General features: G+C 42.1%; 1 protein-coding gene across 3 annotated transcripts in view; it reads left to right on the plus strand.

The window, feature by feature from the left end:
- AKAP12 (A-kinase anchoring protein 12) overlaps positions 1–11161 on the plus strand; it is a 48012-nt gene extending 36851 nt beyond the window's left edge. For all 3 annotated transcript variants that reach the window (XM_080389683.1, XM_080389685.1, XM_080389684.1), the window contains 3 exons: positions 1403–5202; positions 5972–7909; positions 8532–11161. In XM_080389683.1, the coding sequence (XP_080245809.1) occupies positions 1403–5202; positions 5972–7909; positions 8532–8540 (5747 nt within the window). In that variant the 3' untranslated portion in view covers positions 8541–11161. The remainder of the gene's footprint in view (positions 1–1402; positions 5203–5971; positions 7910–8531) is intronic.
- The last annotated feature ends 301 nt before the right edge of the window (positions 11162–11462 follow it).

An 11462-nucleotide genomic window follows, 5' to 3' on the forward strand; every position in this document is an offset into this window, starting at 1 on the left:
GATCAACTTAAAGATGGAACAAATAAAAGCTAAATCACTTTGGGGAATTCAGTGATGCATTTGTACTTTTGAAAGTTGCCTCCTGCATGCCTTTAGGCATTGAAGTAACATATGTACAACTTAAAAGAAAGGGGCCATGCCTCCTCCCAGGATGTTGCTGTTTAACATTAATTATTCTTTCTTTTATTTTGTCATCTTAGCATTCTAACATTTGGTCAGAGAGGAGTGTGCTCCCTCATGGCCTCGCACTTTCACCTGTTCCACAAAACCAAGGCTCAGGAACAACGTTAAACAGAAACCCTGGCAGTATCAAAGCCCAAGAATCTTTTGGTATCTTGAAGATGCTATAGATTTTATCTTCACATGTTGCGCTGTTCATCACACAGTTACTACTATTATTAAAATTCTCCTTATAGGCAACAGCAGTTTTACCTGCTCGTTTTTTGTGTTTGAATGGCAGAACTTCAGAGGCTTGATATCCTTGTTCCTTTCCACATTTTCGTTGCAAAGTTACTTACTTGGGCCATAGGGTGCTTGTGATTTTGTGCTCCAAGATGGATGTGTGCTGGCTTCTTAACTGCTGCATTTCAGGGGGTTTAATTTAAATGCCAGCCTGTGAACTTAGGCAGCTCATGGCCAGAGGGAGTGATAATACTTAAATTGTCTCACCAGGACTGAGATGGTGGTTGCCAGTGTCCTGAGGAAAAACTCAAATGGTGCTCAAGAGACAGTGCAAACATAGACTTGTGAGCAGCGGAGGGTATGATTTTACCTGCTTGCGTAGTAACAACCTCATTCATTTTAAGCGAGCTGGAGTTGCTGTAGATGAGCTTTCTGTGTGGCATTAGTGGTGATGTGATGTATGAGAGAATTCCAAGGTTCATGATCTTTAAAACAAGTATGTTGTAATGTAACTGTGTGGGGAGTTACAAGTTTTCAGAAAACTGGGAAATTTCCCTTGGGCATTTTCAAATCTTAGTATTTTGGGGGGACAAAGCTGTAAAATGAGCTTTTCTTTTCTTGTAATCATTTTAGGTCAACACAATTTTTTATTGTTTGTTTCCTTTTCTCTCAGAGGTCTCTCCCTGTGTGGAAAGGGTACTGAGCTTTGCTTCAGGAATAATTACATATATTGTACTGTATATTCTTTGAGTAATGACGGGAAATAAACTTTGGAAAGACTCATACAATGATACAAGGAAGGAAAGGAATTATAGTAATCTTAGAACAAAAACTAGTTCTTAAAAAAGTTAATAGCACATAGAAGAGGCACACAGATAATAGAACAAGTATATTTAGGGAAGTTTGGTAAAAACGAAAAAAGATTGTTTATATAAAGGTATAATATAGCATTAAATTGAGAAGGAAACTAACTGAGTTTTTGGTTTTGTTGTTTAAACAGTTGGACAAACAGAACATTCTAGTTTAACTTTGAAGGAAGACACTGAAACTATGGAGACAAGTCCATCTGACTCAAGCACCAAGGACGGTGTAGACGCTGAGAAAGAGGATGCTCATACAATTAAACAGTTGCCATCTTTGGAAGAAGATGCAGAAGACCACGCATCTGAGCCACAGTCTTATGATCTGGGTTTTAAAAAGGTTTTTAAATTTGTTGGGTTCAGATTTACAGTGAAGAAGGAAAAGACAGGAAAATCAGAACCAGTTCAACTGCTTACTGTAAAAAAGGAAACACAAGTCCCTGAAGGAGCTGATGATCAAAAAGAAGTCAGCTCAGAAGAAACAGCGATGCCTGAGGATGCGCAGTCTGCAGAAGACAACACCAAAGACACACTGAAAAATGAAAAACCAGAAGATGAATCTCCTAAAACACCAGAGGCGAATGAGGTTTGTTCTCAGTCAGCTGCCTTAGTCACTGATACTGCATCGCCATTAAGAAAATTTTTTACTCAGGGATGGACTGGATTTAGAAAAAAGAAGAGTTTTAGGAAGCCTAAAGAAGATGAACTACAGTCTCCTACGAAAGAAGAGGAGCAAGAAAAAGAGGGACCAACATTAACAACTGAAACCAGTGAAAAGGAAGGGAAACCTGAGTTCGAGAAGCACGGTGAAGAGAGGAATGTGACAGCAGTAACTATTGAAGCGCATGAGGAGCAAGCTGAAGGAGAAGAGCAAGAGTCAAAAAAGACTGTGGCAGCCACAGGAGTTGAAGCAAGTGAGAAGGAAGGGCTAATCAGGCATGGTGAGCAGGGACAAAAAGAGGATGTAGCAGTAGCAGTTGTTAAAGAAGGTGCTAAGGAGAAAAAAGCTGAAGAGGATGATCAAGAAAGGAAACTTGTGGAAGTCCCAGAAGATCTTGGTAAAAAGGAAGAAAAAGCTGAAGAAGGAGAGAAAGAAAGTGAGGTGACAGAGAAACCACCAAAACCAAGGTCAGTGGTACCCGTTGTCACTGACAGTGTGAATGGAGAACTGAAAACATCCTCAGAAGTCCTGCCTGTGGGAGAAAAACTGGAGTCAATGGAAAAGTGTGAAATAGATGACAGAGCTGAAATATCCTCTGAAGAGAAACTCAAAGCAGGATCTTTGGCAGTTGAAATTTCTAGTGAACAGCTTAAAAAGTCTGAAGGAAGAGAAGGAAAGGAACCTGCCCCACTGGGGAAAGAAACACTTGATGGAAAAACAGAGGAAACAGAATTGAAAATGTCACCCACAGCAGACATCACACAAGGAGACGCTCTGGATAGAACCACAGAGAAGAAAGAAAGCAAAGCAGATGAGACAAAACTGACTCTGAGTGCTCCTGGGTTGAAGTCCTTTTCTGCTTCTGAACATTCAGTTGACACAGAGGATGATCAACAGTCCATCAAACCCACTGACGAAAGACCACAGGGAAAAACTGGCATAGTTACAACTGATACTATCAAACCAGATGAAATAACCACAGAAATAACTCCTGAAGAGGCAGCTGGAAAGAGGACTCCGGAAGCCATCATAAATGAAGCTGAACTGCTCTCTTCTCAGGAAAAAACTAAACTACAAGGCAGCCCTTTAAAGAAACTCTTCACGGGTACCGGATTAAAAAAACTGTCTGGAAAGAAGCATAAAGGCAAAAGGGAAGAATCTAAGTTAGGGGAACAGGGTGAACCAATTCAGCAGTTATCAGATTCCCCAGATAGCCCAGAGGAACAGAAGGGGGAGAGTTCTGCTTCTTCTCCTGAAGAGATGAATGAAATTCCTTCTTTGGAAAAATCTGTAGATGGAATGCAGGTCACTGAAAATGAAGATGCTGCAATTTCAGATATGGAGCGGAAAAGAGAAAGTGTTACACCCTGGGCATCATTTAAAAAGATGGTGACTCCCAAAAAACGTGTCAGAAGACCTTCTGAAAGTGATAAAGAAGAAGAAATTGATAAGACAAAGAGTGTTGCAGTGTCTGCAACTGAAAACATTGTTGATGAAAATCAGGGAGAATTAAAAGAGAATGGCATGGACCAGAAACCAGAGAAAATCACAGAAGAGCCCAAAAGGAAGGTTGACACCTCTGTGTCCTGGGAAGCTTTTATATGTGTAGGTTCTTCAAAGAAAAGAGCCAGGAAATCATCATCATCTGATGAAGAAACTGAACATAAGCTTGGTCAAGAAAGCCAAAAAATAGAAGAGTCTGGACAGAGCAAAGAAACAGCAACAGATGCAATTCTTACTAGCTCTCAGGAAAGCGATCAAGGACAAGGGAATTCTTCCCCAGAACAGGCTGGAAGCCCATCTGAAGGTGAAGGTATTTCAACATGGGAATCATTTAAAAGACTAGTCACTCCAAGAAGGAGATCCAAAACCAGAATGGAAGAGAGAACTGAAGACTCTGTTGTGGGATCTAGCCTGGAGCATTCAACATCGGATGGCGAGCCTGGAAAAGATGAATCATGGGTTCCATTTAGAAAATTAATGCCTGGGCGTAGGAAGAAAAAGTCAGATGGAAAGCCAGAACCAACTCATCTTAGACAAGCAAGAGAAGACATGGCAGAAACAACAGAAGAAGATTCAGATATTCCAGCTGTTGTTCCTTTATCTGAATACGAAGCAGCAGAGCAGGAGAAAATTGAAGCCCAGCAAGTGAAAGATGCTGAAGCAATGAAAGAACAAATCTCAGAGAAAGAGGGAACAGAAAAATTAGAGGAGACCCTAAGAACTGAGCAAGCACATGAAGGGCTTGTACATGCAGTTACTGTTACCGTTGTGGAAGGGGAAAGGGCAGTTACCAGTATTGAAGAAAGGTCACCGTCTTGGATATCTGCTGCTCTGACAGAGTGCATTGAGCAGGCAAAAGAAGAGGAAGAGAAAGAAACTGAGAAAACATTTGAATCTGATGTTATTGTGGAAGAAGCAGAGGTAGCTGCTAAGACAGTGCCAGAGACAAGAAAGGGTGTAAGTGATGACACCACAGCAAGTGAGCTAGAGCTAACCTCAGAAGCAGTGACAGCTCTGGAGACAGCAGAAGCTTCTTGCACTGAAGAGACAATGGAAGTGTCCCTTGCTGAGGAGACAACTGAGATGGTTTCTGCTGTTTCACAGTTGTTAGAAACCCCTGATACTACAGAGGAAGTTACACCTGTACAAGAAGTAGAGGCCACCGAACAAAATTTGAAAGAATTGGACAAACGGACACAAAAAGTTCTTCATGAAGTTGCTGAAAGAGTAAAGTCAGCAGATGTAGCACAGCTGGTTAGTGAAAGAACCGTGACAGCAACTACAACTACAACAGTACAAGGAACTGAGTCGGAAGTGAAAGATGATGCTACAGATGGCAACATTGTAGGCCAGGAAACTGTTTTGCTTGAACAGTCCTTGGAAAAAGGAGAACACAAGGAGGATGGCCTCCAGCCCCGGGGAAGCGCAGAGAGCATTCAGAGAGTGCTGATTCTACACGAAGGTTCAGAGGGAAGTGAAGTATCTGTTGCAATTAAAGAAGGCAAAGGATATGAAAATTTAGATGTATTGAGAGATGAAAAACAGCAGCAGGCATGTGAAGGAGCAGTTGTAGAAGACCATGAAGAAATATCTGAAGAGCAGAGGACAGCAGAGGAATCTTCATCACATGACAGAGTGTTTCACAGCATCAAAGCGGTTGCTCCCAACGAAGAGCTGTTTGCAAAGCAGGAGCCTTCAGAAGAAGAGAAACTGCCTGTAGCAGAGTTGACGGTAGAGGAGACAAGAGATGAATGTACTCCAGAAGTACAGACTGCAGTAAGTATTTTATATAACACAAATACTGAGTTGTCAAAGAAAAAAATCAGCAAGTGTCAGTTACTATACCTAATTTAGAACGAGGTTGTGGCAATATTACTGTCAAGGACTTTCCTTGTGCAGCTAGAGGCAACCAAAGTTCATTTCCAAAGAGATACGCTCACACAGATGTCCAGAAGCAGCAGCCAGAGGCTTGTGTGCAGAGTGTGGTGAAGGTGATTCCTACAGAAACAGGGTGGGAGATGATGTGCCTGGATCCCAAGGTGCTGAAACAATTGCTGTTAGGACTCCTGCACAGCGCAATGTGACTGAAGATATTAAATGAGCACCTGAGATACATATGTGATCCATATGGTACCATACATAGTGGATGGTATCTTCACTCATAGACAGATACAATTTTAGCTGAGGTACCTCTGCAAAGTGAGGAAATGAAATGACACTACTATCTCCAGCTTTAAAGGTGCAGGAGTTATTGTGGCTAATGTGTTCCTGCCTTCTTCCCTACCTCCCCACCATCTTCCTGGCTTAGTCTTTGTTTCAAGTGTTGTTGGCTGTCCCTTGCTTTAGACTGCCCTTTGTTTAACGAGCTGTGTGTCCTGAGACAAGCTGGGGTCTTGGTCACCCACTAATCTCAGTGTCATCACCTCATGCTCTTCCCATAGCCTTCCTCCTTGTGGTCATTTCTTCAGGTGCTTTTTCACCCAGAACATTCCTGGTCACTCGTTGCTTGTACCCGTTTTCACAGGTCTGTTGCTATTCTCTGCAGGTACTAGACAAGACAGAGGATGAAACCTCTTTGTTGGAGCTTACAGCTGAAAAGCCTGTGCAGCTTGAAGGAGAGGGCAAAACACTCACTGTGGGACCAGAGTGCACAGAACCAGTTGTCACTGCGGTCCCTTTTAAAGCCGAAAGACAAGATGAAATTCCTGACTTGGACTCAGAAAAGCAAGCTTCTACTGAAGGAGTTCCTTGCAGGGAACCTGCCCAGAGAAAGGAAGAGGACGGTGATGCTGTGCCCCTTGAAGTGAAGAGCACAGAAGTCACTGTTACTGAAGTTCCATTACAGAACGAGGTAAAAACCTCTGCCCTTCCTTCAGAAGCAATTGGCTCAGAAGCAGCTGTAGATGCTGAGCAGAGTGTGCGGGAGGGGACTGGCAGGCACATTACAGCAAAAGATTCTACATCCACCCTAGAGCCACAACATGGAGAAGGAACAACTGAAACCCCCTCCCAGAGTGATGAAACCAGAGGTGGCAAAATCGAAGATGCGATGCTCAAAACTGAAACACACTTAGAGAGCCATACCACTGTCACTGAGGCTCCCATGCAGATTGAAGCAGACAGTGTCTCTAATTTAGCATCAATATGCTCAGATATCACTGAAAGTGGAAGCACTGTCCTCACTGACCTGAGTCCTAAGAAATGTGAAATACCAAGCAGCTTAGCTGAAGAAGAAACTGTGGAAAAAGAAGAACTTGTGGAAACCTCAAACTGTCAAGACTTTCAAAAAGAAGATAACAAAAATGAGCAATCCACGGAAAGAGCCAAAGAAGCATTTGAATCTGGAAAATGGGAAGCTGTGGGAGGTGATGAATGTTCAACTGCTGTCCAGCAAGAAGTTTTGAGCATGCAAGAGAAAGTCTCTGACTCAGCCTTCCTACAAGCTGAAAGGTTGGAGGCTCTGAAAGTGTTTGTGCCAGTAGCAGCTGCAGCAGTTGAAGAGCATGTCATGGCAGAAACTGTAATGCCTGATACAACAGCCGACACTGTACAGCCCTCAGCAACCACACCAGAGCAGATGGCTTCTGAAGGGGTCCCAGTTACTACTGTTGACTATTCAGGCTGCAGGACTGCAGAGCTCGGTAGTGCAGAAGCACCTGAGCCTCAGGTAACTCCTGCTTCCATGAATGGAATATCAGAGGAGCAAGAGGGGCCCCAGAGTACAGGGCCACCTGAACAAAATGGTATTCCTCTAAGTGACGGCCTGTCTCTCACTCACACGGAATTTGAGGATGTTGTTCAGTCTGTGAGTATAGAGTCCCAGAGTACGAGGATTGTATTGACTGCCATCCAGACAGCTGTTCACAAACTTGCAGAAACGGAAGAGTCAGCTGCCTTTGAGTCAGAGCAGTGCATTAAGTCCATAGGGAAAAGCCCATCAGATACAAATATGCCTGAACTTCTGGAACATGTGCAGGTGGATCAACTTCCAGTAAAAGAGGAAGAGATAAGGAGCAAAGAAAAAGAGCTCCAGCAATCAGGAGTAGTGAAAACCGCTACCTTAACAGAATCTGCAGAAATTCATGCAACTGTAGGAAAAACAAAAGACATGTTTTTAACTTCAGAGATGCTGAAAGGTGGACAAACTCAGAATTCTTTAACAATTGAAACTAGCCCTGAAGATGTTTCAAGGGAAAGTGTGACGCTTCAGAAATCAGCACTAGAACGAAGTACTTCAGAAGATTCTGCCAAAGACCCACTAGATATACACCCACCAAAATTAAGGGAAAAAGAGGTTGGGCAGATTATGGAAGTCCCAGACCAACATACAGGTCAGAAAACATGCAGAGAAAGTGAGGAAGAACAGCATCACTCACCAGTGGAAGATGGGAAACCACAGACATGGGAGGGTGATAGTTGCCAAGAAGGAACACCTTGTGATAGTCCACAAAGTCAAAACTCAGTGGCTACTGACACTTTGAATGTAAGTAGCATTTTTAGCCAGTAGTTTCTTTTTCCAAAATAGTGTTGGGGGTCTCTAAAACGGTTGTCTCTCTTATTTATGTTGGGTGGTTTTTTTTAAATTCGGGTGAAAGGCAACTGCTCCCCAGTTTAACCACCAGGCCACAGATTCTACCACCTCCCTTTCTCATTCTACTGCCTCTGTTTGGCTACTCAACACCTTGTTTCTTTTCTGTATAGCTGCCCTCACTTTAATGGCCTTTGGCTTGGCCTGTAGTTTAGGGTGATATTTCTGTAAGGTAGAAAATGTGGTTTCCAGTTTTCCTAGATACACACTCATATGGCACATTTAATGTATGGGATTTAATCCACAAACATGCTTCCTCTTTAACAAAGCCTTTTTTAAAATCCTAGGGGATGTGAGTGTGCCTTCCATGGTAAACCTGGAGTGCCTCATGTGCTGAAGCTCTTTGCACTTCAGTGAAATCTGAATCAGTAATGATAGGTACAGTCTTTCCCTAGGATATTTACTGCACTTGCTTCACTAAGTCATGAGACCTCTGAGAATGGCTTAGGAAAATGAGATATTCTTGGGAGATTAAGTTGTCATTAAGAAGGCTTTTTTACTGTTGTCTTTCTTTCAGATGTGCTAAGCATCCATGTGGCATTTGGAGAGATGCCAGTCCTAGAGAACAACTGACAATCCTGCAACAGAACCAGGAGCTTTATTCACTACCCTTTATTCTCGGATGTTAACGTCTGCTCCTTTGAAGACCTCACCTTCTTCGTCATTTCTATTAAAAAAGCAATGCCTGTAATGTTGACTGTAGCCACACTTGTGTTCCATTCAAAGGTCATTTGTCTCTGTCAGAAACGTACCATTTAGATTGGAGATGCTCAACTGAGATCACTAAACTTTGTGCCACAGTTATTACTGTCCCCTCACTTAACACATGTTCTGTCTGTCCCATCTTCTTCAATTCCTTCACTTACCCCTGAATCCCCCTCCCTTCTTTCTGCAGTCTCCCTTACTCCCTACATCTTCCGTAGCTGCCTTGATTTGACCTACGAGTGGCCATAGATGCTGCTCGACTTGTGTGTGAGGGGGAAGAGGAGGGCTGACTGATGAGAACACATGAGACTTCTGGCTGAGTAGCAGATGTGTCTTTATCAAACAGCAGGAACTGGATCATGCACAAATTCTTGAGCAAGATGCTTGAGATTGCTGCCTTTCAGTTTATTCAGGTATCTCTATCCATCCTTCGGTTATATTTGTGCAGGCCTGATTTAGTGAGAAATTACTTCTACCGTGTATCTTGAAAGGAGATTGAAAATACCCTTCTGTTGTTCCAGACTTCAGGTCTCAGGACTGGACTGTAATGTGTTGAATATTTATATGTATGTCTTAAACCCAGTTCTGATTTTAACGTAGAGCTATGATACTTCTGTACTATTTAGGCATACCCTTAAATGAATTTTGTAGAGTAGCCTGGAGAGGAAATTGATACCATTGGAGCGGAAATTGATAACATGTAGTTTCCTATTTATTGTTCCAGGTTTTTTCCCTTGTAAAATCTCTCAAAAACTTGGCTGTCTTGCTTTGAATATTTATATGTATATCCTAAACCCAGTTCTGATTTTAATGTAGAACTATGGTATTTCTGAAGACAAAAGGAGAACCCTGACCTGTCGGATCCACTAGTCGCTTCTACTGGCAGTCCTCCCTAGTTTCTAAGAACCCTCCAGAGTTACCATTTCCCTGTCATCTTGCTTATGTACCACAACCCTCAAATCACATCCCTCTCATTCCAGGGTCTGCTCATTTCTTGTCACGGTCCTGTCCAACACCAAGCCTTTCCCCCCACCTATAACATCTAACGTTCTTCCTGCATACAAGCTTCCTCCTTTCCCAACCCCTGCCTGAACCTCTTTCCCACCACAGCATTTTCTGAAATCTTCCCTGCTATCAATTCCTTGTCTTGGCTGAGCGGGGAGTAGGAAGGAGGGTAAGGGCTTGGTGATGAATTCTGCCTTGAGTTGCAAAAAGCTGATGAGACCTTTGGGATGCTGAGATCTTAAAAACCTTCATGTGAGGTGGGTGGGACTGACAACAGCTGTAGACTAGAATGAGCAGGGTGATTTAAAGATGGAAAGAAGCCCCCAGACTCAGAGTCCTAGGATCTATGTCCCCAACAGGAGTTGGTTCTCTCTTTTGTTGTTTACATTAAAATCAAACACGGGGTACAAGTCAGTACTTTCAGCTCTGATTTCTAAAGTGAAGGTTACAGATCGCACTTTGTGAAACTGATGCCCATCAAGTTGAACAATAGCTCACTATCCTACCTGTATAGTAATTTATTTTAAAATCAACTTTTAGTGTACAAATGCTCTTGTTATGGCAGGTGCTTGCCTCTCTTCAAGGCTGCACATACAGCAAGCAATGTGACTGATTGCACTGGTGTGATTGCACCATCTGGTGCTGCCCTGCGTGGAAGCATCAAAAGATTTCCTTACCTCAGAGCAAAATTATATAAATATTTAAAGCTGAACAATGTGGTTTTAAACAATCCAGTCTATCTCTGTCCATTGTTAGTGGTAACTTTCCCCCTTAGCTTTGGGCAATTCCAACAACCTTGGTTGGTTTCCACAGGTTTAAGTTGGCTTGCAAGTTAATCATGCTCTTAATAACACCTCACAAGTGCAAACTTGGCTGAATTTGTACAAATTATATACCTATGTACGTTAAGCCATATTGCAATAACTGCAGCAGGTAAAACAAAATCAACAATAGCATGACCTGTGTAATCCTGATTCTTATGTTTGTAGCTCCAAAGCTGTTAATAATATGTAAAGTTAATTCTTGTCTGAACCTCATTTAAATAAAGCTAGCTTTACCACAATGTAAATTGTCTGTTGGTAGTAATTGGACAGGCGAGTGCTTTAACTTGCCTGTGTTCTCCATTAATCCAGGGCCTAGGTAAGCAATGCAACAAAACAACTATACAATACAAAAGCTTCTTATAACGGACAGCTAAATAAATACTGCACCTGAAGCCACGCTAATGGTCCAAGGAGCGTGCCTCCATCATAGAGATACTACTTTGTTCCAGCATATTGCTTTGGCCTCTGAAACTCTCATTTGAGACTGTGACTTCTGGCTTATGCTTAAAAGCTTGAAGCTTTCTCTAATCCAATGTACTGGGTTACCAAATTTGATTTTGTGTTTTTAAGGTAGATTTTCATTGATTAAATAAAATACAACTGCAAATTTGTTCTACTGTGTGTATGTCGTGTTTTTTTTCAGCTTGCTTAGTGTAAATTGCTTTCTGATGTTTGCTTCATCTTCAGAGTTAGATTTGCTCCTGACAGTTAATTTGTTTTGACTGACGTTCAGCTTTTGAGGAAAATTGAAGGAACTAGTTGCAGAATTAAACTGTGATTTGCTTGTTAAGTTCCTATAAAATATGCATCCTTTGAAAGTACTAAGAATAAGGTACTTCAGAAGACTGTGAAGAAAAAAAAACAACCTCAATTAAATTCAAGATAGGTAACAGTATTCAGTGAGCCAGAATGAA

The sequence above is a fragment of the Falco punctatus genome, assembly GCF_963210335.1.
Source record: "Falco punctatus genome assembly, chromosome: 5".
NCBI lineage: Eukaryota > Metazoa > Chordata > Aves > Falconiformes > Falconidae > Falco > Falco punctatus.